Source organism: Etheostoma spectabile, chromosome 10, assembly GCF_008692095.1.
Source record: "Etheostoma spectabile isolate EspeVRDwgs_2016 chromosome 10, UIUC_Espe_1.0, whole genome shotgun sequence".
In the NCBI taxonomy this organism is placed as follows: domain Eukaryota; kingdom Metazoa; phylum Chordata; class Actinopteri; order Perciformes; family Percidae; genus Etheostoma; species Etheostoma spectabile.
The window spans coordinates 30,640,066-30,652,338 of record NC_045742.1 but is presented as its reverse complement, the minus strand read 5'-3'; the positions used below and the strand labels follow the sequence as shown (position 1 = coordinate 30,652,338).

General features: G+C 50.6%; 1 protein-coding gene and 1 long non-coding RNA gene across 4 annotated transcripts; both read left to right on the top strand.

The window, feature by feature from the left end:
- Window positions 1-184: 184 nt before the first annotated feature.
- Window positions 185-8,724, top strand: LOC116697086 (dynein beta chain, ciliary). Its single transcript, XM_032528399.1, has 11 exons — window positions 185-413; window positions 774-920; window positions 3,260-3,365; window positions 4,125-4,228; window positions 4,689-4,808; window positions 6,112-6,255; window positions 6,821-6,994; window positions 7,525-7,761; window positions 7,978-8,147; window positions 8,262-8,391; window positions 8,606-8,724. The coding sequence occupies exons 1-11, from the start codon at window positions 192-194 to the stop codon at window positions 8,609-8,611; spliced, it is 1,560 nt and encodes a 519-aa protein (XP_032384290.1). The 5' UTR covers window positions 185-191; the 3' UTR covers window positions 8,612-8,724.
- LOC116697088 (uncharacterized) lies at window positions 933-1,698 on the top strand. 3 transcript variants are annotated; one of them, XR_004333914.1, is made up of 3 exons: window positions 933-1,052; window positions 1,154-1,213; window positions 1,366-1,698. It is a non-coding gene; the product is annotated as an uncharacterized LOC116697088 (long non-coding RNA). The 3 variants fall into 3 exon arrangements; XR_004333912.1 differs by lacking the exon at window positions 933-1,052 and adding an exon at window positions 1,235-1,264 and having other exon boundaries at window positions 1,075-1,173; XR_004333913.1 differs by lacking the exons at window positions 933-1,052; window positions 1,154-1,213 and adding exons at window positions 1,130-1,153; window positions 1,235-1,264.
- Window positions 8,725-12,273: the final 3,549 nt, after the last annotated feature.

Genomic DNA, 12,273 nt, shown 5'->3' with positions numbered 1-12,273 from the left:
ACACACACACACACACAGAGACACATTACACACACGACAGCACACACACAGAGACACACATACACATACCGACACACACACACAGAGAAACACAGACACACACACATGCCGACACACACACACAAACAGACACATACAGAGAGAGAGGGACACACCGTGTTGTGTTCAGGGACCTGCTGGACTCAGTCTTTATGACGGTGCGTGTGTGTGTTGTGTTCAGGTACCAGGACTCAGGGTTGTCCCAGCAGGTTCTGCTGAGGTTCCAGCAGATTGTGGACTCCCTGCAGGACTTCGGGGACGGCGTGAGGTCCGCCTGGAGCTCGCAGCTGGACTCAGACTGTGGATTCATCCTGGAGCAACCTCTTCTACAACACAACCAGCAAGGCATGCTGGGAGTCAGCTGCAGCCACAAGGTCCGTCAGAGGAAAAGCTAAGACTAGCACCCTAGACTAGCACACACACACACACACACACACACACACACACACAAACTGGTAGGTTTGGCTAGCAACAAGCTAACTATCATTGCTACAGTGTAGAGCTGGGACGGCTACTGCTTCACCCCATATTTAGTATTTATTTCTTTTTACTTTTTGTATTTTTGTTTTTATAAAGGACGACACACATGAATCAACATATTGTAAATGTGCCAGTGTTAGCCAGTCGGCTAATTTGTTTTATATATATATATATATATATATATATATATATATATATATATATATATATATATATATATATATATATATAATATATATTACTCCTCCTGTTAGCTGGAGTCGGTGCTGAGGCAGCTCCGGTACGTGAGCAGAGAGACGGACGTGGAGCTCCACCCGCACGCCGCTCGACTCTACACCTGCAGAGATGACATCACACAGAGCTACCTGGTCCTGAGTCACACCATGTCCTGCTACAACCAGGTACCGGTCCCTGTGTCCCAGGTAACTGTCCCCATGTCCTGCTAACACCAGGTACCTGTCCCCGTGTCCCATGTACCTGTCCCCATGTCCTGCTACAACCAGGTCCCTGTCCCCATGTCCTGCTACAACCAGGTACCGTCCCTGTGTCCCAGGTAACTGTCCCCATGTCCTGCTAACACCAGGTACCTGTCCCCGTGTCCCATGTACCTGTCCCCATGTCCTGCTACAACCAGGTCCCTGTCCCCATGTCCTGGTACAACCAGGTCCCTGTCCCCATGTCCTGCTACAACCAGGTACCGGTCCCTGTGTCCCAGGTAACTGTCCCCATGTCCTGCTAACACCAGGTACCTGTCCCCGTGTCCCATGTACCTGTCCCCATGTCCTGGTACAACCAGGTCCCTGTCCCCATGTCCTGCTACAACCAGGTACCGTCCCTGTGTCCCAGGTAACTGTCCCCATGTCCTGCTAACACCAGGTACCTGTCCCCGTGTCCCATGTACCTGTCCCCATGTCCTGCTACAACCAGGTCCCTTTCCCCATGTCCTGGTACAACCAGGTCCCTGTCCCCATGTCCTGCTACAACCAGGTCCCTTTCCCCATGTCCTGGTACAACCAGGTCCCTGTCCCCATGTTCTGCTACAACCAGGTACCGGTCCCCATGTCCTGCTACAACCAGGTACCGGTCCCCATGTCCTGCTACAACCAGGTACCGGTCCCCATGTCCTGCTACAACCAGATACCGGTCCCCATGTCCTGCTACAACTAGGTACCTGTCCCCATGTCCCAGGTACCGGTCCCCATGTCCTTCTACAACCAGGTCCATGTCCCAGGTATCGGTCCCCATGTCCTGCTACAACCAGGTACCTGTCCCCATGTCCTGCTACAACCAGGTACCTGTACCCATGTCCCAAGTACCGGTCCCCATGTCCTGCTACAACCAGGTCCCTGTCCCCATGTCCCAAGTACCGGCCCTCATGTCCTTCTATAACTAGGTACCTGTCCCCGTGTCCCAGGTAACTGTCCCATGTCCTGCTACAACCAGGTCCCTGTCCCCATGTCTCCAGAGCAGAAGAGGACCTTTAGACTGTTTTTGAGGCTGTTGTAGTTTGACATGATACCGACGTCTTCCTCCAGCTTAGAAACGGATCCTGTTAAACATTTTATTATTTTAAATGAAGATTTAATTGAGACTGTTTTCTGAACCCGTCCCTGCTCGTCCTCGAGGAACCAACCTTGGTTTCTTCATGTAGGACAGCTGTGGTTTCTTCATGTAGGACAGCTGTGGTTTCTTCATGTAGGACAGACGTGGTTTCTTCATGTAGAGACAGCTGTGGTTTCTTCATGTAGGACAGCTGTGGTTTCTTCATGTAGGACAGCTGTGGTTTCTTCATGTAGGACAGCTGTGGTTTCTTCATGTAGGACAGCTGTGGTTTCTTCATGTAGGACAGCTGTGGTTTCTTCATGTAGGACAGCTGTGGTTTCTTCATGTAGAGACAGCTGTGGTTTCTTCATGTAGAGACAGCTGTGGTTTCTTCATGTAGGACAGCTGTGGTTTCTTCATGTAGAGACAGCTGTGGTTTCTTCATGTAGGACAGCTGTGGTTTCTTCATGTAGGACAGCTGTGGTTTCTTCATGTAGGACAGCTGTGGTTTCTTCATGTAGAGACAGCTGTGGTTTCTTCATGTAGAGACAGCTGTGGTTTCTTCGTGTAGGACAGCTGTGGTTTCTTCATGCAGGACAGCTGTGGTTTCTTCATGTAGGACAGCTGTGGTTTCTTCATGTAGAGACAGCTGTGGTTTCTTCATGCAGGACAGCTGTGGTTTCTTCATGTAGAGACAGCTGTGGTTTCTTCATGTAGAGACAGCTGTGGTTTCTTCATGTAGAGACAGCTGTGGTTTCTTCATGTAGAGACAGCTGTGGTTTCTTCATGTAGAGACAGCTGTGGTTTCTTCATGTAGAGACAGCTGTGGTTTCTTCATGTAGAGACAGCTGTGGTTTCTTCATGTAGGACAGCTGTGGTTTCTTCATGCAGGACAGCTGTGGTTTCTTCATGTAGAGACAGCTGTGGTTTCTTCATGTAGGACAGCTGTGGTTTCTTCATGTAGGACAGCTGTGGTTTCTTCATGTAGAGACAGCTGTGGTTTCTTCATGTAGGACAGCTGTGGTTTCTTCATGTAGGACAGCTGTGGTTTCTTCATGTAGAGACAGCTGTGGTTTCTTCATGTAGAGACAGCTGTGGTTTCTTCGTGTAGAGACAGACACAGAGGAATAACTGAAGAATAAAGGAAATGAAGAATCTAAATGTATGAAATCATGATTAAATGTAATTACCTTTACAGGTGGTGAGTGACGCGCTGCAGGAGGAGGTTCCTCTGACCCAGAACCAGCTGCAGGACCTGAACCGGACTCTGTCGGACCTGCAGACGACCACCTGGAGCTGTGAAGGTGACACACAGAGCACCACAAACAAATCTTGTTTGGGGACAGGTACATGAGTCGGGGGGGCAGAGAATCGGACGGACGGTTTCAGAGCTGTCTGGGTGTTATTCTCTAATGTGGTTTGGATGTTGTGTGCCTGTTGCTGGGTAACCAGGTGATGGATGTTGCGTGCCTGTTGCTGGGTAACCAGGTGATGGATGTTGTGTGCCTGTTGCTGGGTAACCAGGTGATGGATGTTGTGTGCCTGTTGCTGGGTAACCAGGTGATGGATGTTGCGTGCCTGTTGCTGGGTAACCAGGTGATGGATGTTGTGTGCCTGTTGCTGGGTAACCAGTGATGGATGTGTGGTGCCTGTTGCTGGGTAACCAGGTGATGGATGTTGTGTGCCTGTTGCTGGGTAACCAAGTGATGGATGTTGCGTGCCTGTTGCTGGGTAACCAGGTGATGGATGTTGTGTGCCTGTTGCTGGGTAACCAGGTGATGGATGTTGCGTGCCTGTTGCTGGGTAACCAGGTGATGGATGTTGTGTGCCTGTTGCTGGGTAACCAGGTGATGGATGTTGTGTGCCTGTTGCTGGGTAACCAGGTGATGGATGTTGCGTGCCTGTTGCTGGGTAACCAGGTGATGGATGTTGTGTGCCTGTTGCTGGGTAACCAGGTGATGGATGTTGTGTGCCTGTTGCTGGGTAACCAGGTGATGGATGTTGCGTGCCTGTTGCTGGGTAACCAGGTGATGGATGTTGTGTGCCTGTTGCTGGGTAACCAGGTGTCCTGCAGCGGGTGGAGCAGCAGAGACGGAGGGTGATGGTCCTCCACGCCGCAGTGAGCCAGGCCAGAGCCAACATGGACGCCATGACGCGGATCATACAGGTCAGTCTCTCCTGCACCCAGTCCACGTTCCTGGGGTTTGGCCCAATACCGAATCCACTGGTTGAGGTTCTGCAGAACCCCCCTCCCATCCTCAGTCCGTTACCACGGTAACCACATGACTGACCAGCGTCCTGCGCTGGCTGCGGTCTGCAGACGCCTCCATGCTCATACACCTCATTCACCGAGGTCTTACATTTGGTCTTTTCCTTTCGTAGGATTAAATATATAAATAATAAATAACATTATATATAAAGATTATATATAGTAGAGCAATATGTTATTATTTATATAAATAATAAAGTGGCATGCAGCAAAGGGCCGCAGGTCGGAGCCGAGGAGGAGTAAACCTCTACGTACTGAATGGGCGCCCGCTCTACCAGCCGAGCTACCCGGGCGTCCATTCATAAATATTTAGTGTGTGTAGCTCTTTCTGAAGATGAGTCTGTGTCTGCACCTGCAGGGATGGGCGGAGCTTCAGCTGCTGCAGCGATCAGCTGACTCGCTGCTGGAGGGTGGAGCCACCGAGCAGAGCTGCCGACGAATCAGAGACGAGGGACAGGCGCTGCTCCGGCTCACACAGGTAGGAAACACCGTCAACACCCACCAGGTCTGGATCTGTTGCTGAACGGCTGACAGCTGAAGTCTCAAGGACCCACGAGATCTCACGAGATCTCGTGGGTCCTTGAGACTTTGTGGTTTGGTGGTTCGAGCTAGTTTCCATCCAGAGGGGTAGAGGGGGAAGGTGGATTGCAGGAGATATGATCCACAGTGAGCACGGGGTATTTTATTTTGAAAATCACCCGGATGTTTTGGTTTGTTTCTGTGCTCGACTTCCTGTCCCCACTATCTGCCGAGTGCTGAGTGGCCGCGAGCTCTCCGGCATCTGGCCAATAGCAGGAGGAGACAGGTGATGATGGAGGAGGGGCAGGAGGAGAGACAGGTGGTGATGGAGGAGGGGCAGGAGGAGAGACAGGTGTTGATGGAGGAGGGGCAGGAGGAGAGACAGGTGGTGATGGAGGAGGGCAGGAGGAGAGACAGGTGGTGATGATGGAGGAGGGGCAGGAGGAGAGACAGGTGGTGATGATGGAGGAGGGGCAGGAGGAGAGACAGGTGTTGATGGAGGAGGAGAGACAGGTGATGATGGAGGAGGGGCAGGAGGAGAGACAGGTGGTGATGGAGGAGGGCAGGAGGAGAGACAGGTGGTGATGGAGGAGGGGCAGGAGGAGAGACAGGTGGTGATGATGGAGGAGGGGCAGGAGGAGAGACAGGTGTTGATGGAGGAGGAGAGACAGGTGATGATGGAGGAGGGGCAGGAGGAGAGACAGGTGGTGATGGAGGAGGGGCAGGAGGAGAGACAGGTGTTGATGGAGGAGGGGCAGGAGAGAGACAGTGGTGATGGAGGAGGGGCAGGAGGAGAGACAGGTGGTGATGGAGGAGGGGCAGGAGGAGAGACAGGTGGTGATGATGGAGAGGGGCAGGAGGAGAGACAGGTGTTGATGGAGGAGGAGAGACAGGTGATGATGGAGAGGGGCAGGAGGAGAGACAGTGGTGATGGAGGAGGGGCAGGAGGAGAGACAGGTGTTGATGGAGGAGGGGCAGGAGGAGAGACAGGTGTTTGATGGAGGAGGGGCAGGATGAGAGACAGGTGTTGATGGAGGAGGGGCAGGTGTTGATGGAGGAGGGGCAGGAGGAGAGACAGGTGTTGATGGAGGAGGAGAGACAGGTGATGATGGAGGAGGGGCAGGAGAGAGACAGGTGTTGATGGAGGAGGGGCAGATGAGAGACAGGTGTTGATGGAGGAGGGGCAGGTGTTGATGGAGGAGGAGAGACAGGTGTGGATGGAGGAGGGGCAGGAGGAGAGACAGGTGTTGATGTGTCTTCAGGTGAACAGGGGTCTGTACGCGGCTGAAGAATCCTCCGAGTCCTGGATCAGATATCTGGACCACATCGACGACAAAGTCCAGGACGGACTGTTGAAGCTGCTGCTGCGATCGCTGCACTTCCTGTCTGACAACATGAACCCAGAGGTTACACACAGACACACACAGACACAGAGACACACACACACACACACACAGACACAGAGACACACACACACACACACACAGACACAGAGACACACACACACACACACACACACACACACAGAGAAACACACACACACACACACACACACACACACACACACACACACACACACACACACACATACTCACAGAGACACACACCCACAGAGACACACACACACACACAGAGAGACACACACACACAGAGACACACACACATACACACACACACACACACACACATACTCACAGAGACACACACACACACACAGAGAGACACACACACATACTCACAGAGACACACATACTCACAGAGACACACAGACGCAGAGACACACAGAGACACACCTGGGGCATTTTTCAGTGTTTTTTCTACATCTTCCTAGTTCTTGTTGCTTTTTGGGCGTTTTTATCGCATTTTCCCAACATTTTTATAATAATATTCACCCCACCTGTGTGTGTGTGTGTGTGTCTGCCTGCGTGTGTGTGTGTGTGTCTGCGTGCGTGTGTGTGTGTGTGTGTGTAGAGCTGCAGCTCTGTGTTCCTGGCCGTCAGTCTGCAGCTGCAGGAAACAGGAAGTGTGTTTGAGCCGTCAGTGGGCGGCGGCCTCTCGGACCTCCTGACCAGCGTCATCGCTGACACCTACACCGCCGCCAGCGGGGCGCCCAGGGTCTCTGGGGGTCGCCACGGCAACTACCAGGTGACCTTAACATCACTGTGACACCCCAGAGTCAGCCCCGAACCCTGTACCCTGTTTCTGCTCCTTGGACATCCTGCACTAAACCATATATATATATATATATATATATGTCTGTCCCTTTGTCTGTCTGTCCCTCTCTGTCTGTCTATCTGTCCCTCTGTCTGTCCCTCTGTCTGTCTATCTGTCCCTCTCTGTCTGTCTGTCTGTCTATCTGTCCCTCTCTGTCTGTCCCTCTGTCTGTCTGTCTGTCTGTCCCTCTCTGTCTGTCGCTCTGTCCCTCTGTCTGTCCCTCTCTGTCTGTCGCTCTGTCCCTCTGTCTGTCCCTCTGTCTGTCTGTCTGTCTGTCCCTCTCTGTCTGTCGCTCTGTCCCTCTGTCTTTCCCTCTCTGTCTGTCGCTCTGTCCCTCTGTCCTTCTGTCCCTCTCTGTCTGTCTGTCCCTCTCTGTCTGTCTGTCTGTCCCTCTCTGTCTGTCGCTCTGTCCCTCTGTCTGTCCCTCTGTCTGTCGCTCTGTCCCTCTGTCTGTCCATCAGGAGACCCTGCAGCAGAATCCGGACCTCTCTGCGTTGGAACAGGAAGTGATGCGTCGCCTGTTGCAGGTGCAGGAGGAGGCGGATCTTCTGAAGGGGGGTCTGGACCGGTTCTCCTTCCTGTGGCAGAGCGATCGGGCCGCCGTCATGAAGGACTTCCTGAAGTACAGCCGGCAGCTGGGCCCCGAGGAGCTGGAGGCCGAGGAGGCCCCGCCCACCCTGAAGGACTTCCACAGAGAGGTGGGACACCCCCGGGGACGTCTCAGCTCCTTTAGCTGCTCCACCTCTCCTTCACTTTATAATCATAATACATGTTGTCCTGCTGTGTCCTCCATTCCCACACCTCCACGTCTCCACCTCCTCCTGAGATGTGTCCTCCATTCTCACACCTCCACGTCTCCACCTCCTCCTGAGATGTGTCCTCCATTCTCACACCTCCATGTCTCCACCTTTTAGATCGAGTGTCTCTCCAGACTGAGGACAGATGTGACTCAGCTAGATGATGTGGTGGTCCTTCACAGCTGGCTGCAGGTGGACCTGCGTCCCTTCAGAGACTCGCTGCTGTCTGTCCTCCACGATTGGAGACACATGTACACAACGTACCTGCTGAGTGCCGTCAGCGACAGGTGAGACACCTTTACACACAGGAGCCAATCACATCCCTGCTTCACCCAGAGATCAAAAACAAGTCTTTCTCTGTGTGTGTGTGTGTGTATGTGTGTGTGTGTGTGTCTGTGTAGTTTTCATCAGGTGATTCAGCATGGCGAGGAAGAGTCCTCGTCTTCCTCCAGGTTCCCTCTGACTGAGACCGTCCTCCTGCTGGAAGCTGCAGGAGTCAAGCTGCCTGAACACCTGGCGGCTCAGCTACAGGTAGTGACATCACTCTGACATCACTCTGACATCACTCTGACATCACTAATATAATGACCAATGCAAAGAGACAGTAACGTTTTACACTCCGATAGATATCGACCCATTTAAAACATTTAGTGGTCTATATGATTCTTCTTCTTCTGTTGTCACTGCGTCCCTGATGTCTCTGTGTTTCTTCTTCTTCTGCTGCTGTCCCTGACGTCTGTTCCAGTGCTGACGACCTGCAGAGGAACCTTCCTCCGCTTCATTCCCGAGATGACTTCATTTATGAGACAATTAAAAGTTGAGTAAATCCTGACCTGTCGTCTGACTCGAGTCTGTAAAACCGGAGAATCCAAAACCCAAAACCTGTGTCAAACCGTTGTAAAATAAAGTATTGTGGTGCTGCGGAGACGTCCTACAGACTACAGAGCCTCCCAAAAATCACACTGTCATCTTTTTGGAAAGAAATGTCAATGACAACGATCAAAAATGATCCTTCCCCCAATATCATGAATCATATGGTATTATCAGTCAAAATAAGAGTAAATAAGCCGTTAGATGTTCCCCTCATATCGTGCTCATAGTCCTTAATGGGCCAGTCCAGCTGGGACAGACATATACAAAAACACAGAAATAGAGTTAAATTAGCAGAACCTGGGCATTTCTATTTTTATTTTTTAAATGCGTCATTTCATAGAACGCTGAGGTTTTTTTTGCATGGCGCATCTACTGCTCCGTAAACCGCCGTCTGATCATGAGCCAATCAGAGTAGTTCCTGCACCGCACAGCTTAGTTTCAAGATGGAGAACTCAACAGATAGCAGGCGGTTATACGTCGGTCTCAAGGTTTAACAGTTTACCTTAAACGCAACATCAGGGACCAGTGCTAGTCGGTGCTAGTTAGTGTCTGTTAGCTCACAGGGCTCTAGGGTGCTAGTTAGTGTCTGTTAGCTCACAGGGCTCTAGGGTGCTAGTTAGTGTCTGTTAGCTCACAAGGCTCTAGGGTGCTAGTTAGTGTCTGTTAGCTCACAAGGCTCTAGGGTGCTAGTTAGTGTCTGTTAGCACACAGGGCTCTAGGGTGCTAGTTAGTGTCTGTTAGCACACAGGGCTCTAGGGTGCTAGTTAGTGTCTGTTAGCACACAGGGCTCTAGGGTGCTAGTTAGTGTCTGTTAGCTCACAGGGCTCTAGGGTGCTAGTTAGTGTCTGTTAGCACACAGTGCTCTAGGGTGCTAGTTAGTGTCTGTTAGCACACAGGGCTCTAGGGTGCTAGTTAGTGTCTGTTAGCACACAGGGCTCTAGGGTGCTAGTTAGTGTCTGTTAGCACACAGGGCTCTAGGGTGCTAGTTAGTGTCTGTTAGCACACAGGGCTCTAGGGTGCTAGTTAGTGTCTGTTAGCACACAGTGCTCTAGGGTGCTAGTTAGTGTCTGTTAGCACACAGTGCTCTAGGGTGCTAGTTAGTGTCTGTTAGCACACAGTGCTCTAGGGTGCTAGTTAGTGTCTGTTATTCCACATATCAGCTGTAAATCAAGTACTGTAAATAATACTTTTAATCACTATAATTGATCATTTTCTTTAGACAACCTTAGAATACAACGGTGAGGTACTTTTACTAGAGTATCTTCATTTTCTCCTACTTGCCTATTGTACGTTTTAATGAAGTATTTCCACAGCTTAACGTTGCGTATTCATATCCATGTTACTATATCTGATGAGTAATCTACGATGTATTAAAGAGGATAAAGAGACGTTATTGATCCGGGGTGAAACTCACGCTAACTGCAGAGTCAAAGCTCCGCTTTTATTTTGGTGAAAGGAACTCAAAGGAAGTGGAACGCAGTTTAGAGACAGTAATGTTGTAGTATAATTACTCTAAATCACAGGAACTAGTACTCATCGCAGTTTAGAGACAGTAATGTTGTAGTATAATTACTCTAAATCACAGGAACTAGTACTCATCGCAGTTTAGAGACAGTAATGTTGTAGTATAATTACTCTAAATCACAGGAACTAGTACTCATCCCAGTTTAGAGACAGTAATGTTGTAGTATAATTACTCTAAATGACAGGAACTAGTACTCATCCCAGTTTAGAGACAGTAATGTTGTAGTATAATTACTCTAAATGACAGGAACTAGTACTCATCCCAGTTTAGAGACAGTAATGTTGTAGTATAATTACTCTATATTACAGTAACTAGTACTCATCCCAGTTTAGAGACAGTAATGTTGTAGTATAATTACTCTATATTACAGTAACTAGTACTCTGTAATATATATCACATCTTGGAAGTAACGTCCCAACACTGGTGGCGAGAGACAGCTGATGGTGAGATATGATGTCTCCGCTAGACGGAGACATTCCTACACACTGGTCCTTAAAAGACGGAGACATTCCTACACCCTGGACCTTAAAAGACGGAGACATTCCTACACACTGGACCTTAAAAGACGGAGACATTCCTACACCCTGGTCCTTAAAAGACGGAGACATTCCTACACCCTGGTCCTTAAAAGACGGAGACATTCCTACACCCTGGTCCTTAAAAGACGGAGACATTCCTACACCCTGGACCTTAAAAGACGGAGACATTCCTACACCCTGGTCCTTAAAAGACGGAGACATTCCTACACCCTGGTCCTTAAAAGACGGAGACATTCCTACACCCTGGACCTTAAAAGACGGAGACATTGCTTTGAGCTGGTCCTAGAAGTCCAGATTAGCAGCAGGTTTGGGAGAGATGCAGGTAACTGTCAGAGACATCTCTCTTCCAGTGTGATGTCACTGCCCCCCCAGGATGGTGTTCTGGTGACAAAGCAGCTTCAGGTGAGGAGCTGGTGAGCCAGGTAAGTCGTTATGTTTTGAGTACTGGTTTATGAAGCTTATGTCCACCATTGTGTGGAATCTGTCCTTTTGTTCTGGGTGTCGTGGTGATGGCGGGGGGGGGCCAGATGGTATGACAACATCAGAACCAGCAGGAACCAGAAGGTCCGACGCCGTCAGAACCAGCAGGAACCAGAAGGTCCGACGCCGTCAGAACCAGAAGGTAGCAGAAGGTCTGACGCCGTCAGAACCAGCAGGAACCAGAAGGTCTGACGCCATCAGAACCAGCAGGTAGCAGAAGGTCTGACGCCGTCAGAACCAGCAGGAACCAGAAGGTCTGACGCCATCAGAACCAGAAGGTAGCAGAAGGTCTGACGCCATCAGAACCAGCAGGTAGCAGAAGGTCTGACGCCGTCAGAACCAGCAGGAACCAGAAGGTCTGACGCCGTCAGAACCAGCAGGTAGCAGAAGGTCTGACGCCGTCAGAACCAGCAGGAACCAGAAGGTCTGACGCCATCAGAACCAGAAGGTAGCAGAAGGTCTGACGCCATCAGAACCAGCAGGTAGCAGAAGGTCTGACGCCGTCAGAACCAGCAGGTAGCAGAAGGTCCGACGCCGTCAGAACCAGCAGGAACCAGAAGGTCTGACGCCATCAGAACCAGCAGGAACCAGAAGGTCTGACGCCGTCAGAACCAGAAGGTAGCAGAAGGTCTGACGCCATCAGAACCAGAAGGTAGCAGAAGGTCTGACGCCATCAGAACCAGCAGGAACCAGAAGGTCTGACGCCATCAGAATCAGCAGGAACCAGAAGGTCTAAAGCCATCAGAATCAGCAGGAGCCAGAAGGTCTGACGCCATCAGAACCAGCAGGAACCAGAAGGTCTGACGCCATCAGAACCAGCAGGAACCAGAAGGTCTGACGCCATCAGAACCAGCAGGAACCAGACGTACCGGTCTGGCAGGTCTGAAGCTGAATGGATGTGAAACGTGAGAAGCATTAAACTAAGTGTAATTTCTAGACCTGATGGTTGTAGTCTTCTGGACTTCTTCAGCTCAACGCATAATCTGCTCAGGCGTT

What these genes read in the sequence shown, in the direction of transcription:
- LOC116697086 (XM_032528399.1), top strand. Translation starts at nt 192, where the DNA reads ATGACGGTGCGTGTGTGTGTTGTGTTCAGGTACCAGGACTCAGGGTTG. An exon ending in CTGACAACATGAACCCAGAG is followed by an intron (nt 6,256 to 6,820) that starts GTTACACACAGA and finishes GTGTGTGTGTAG; the next exon opens with AGCTGCAGCTCTGTGTTCCT. An exon ending in GTCGCCACGGCAACTACCAG is followed by an intron (nt 6,995 to 7,524) that starts GTGACCTTAACA and finishes TCTGTCCATCAG; the next exon opens with GAGACCCTGCAGCAGAATCC.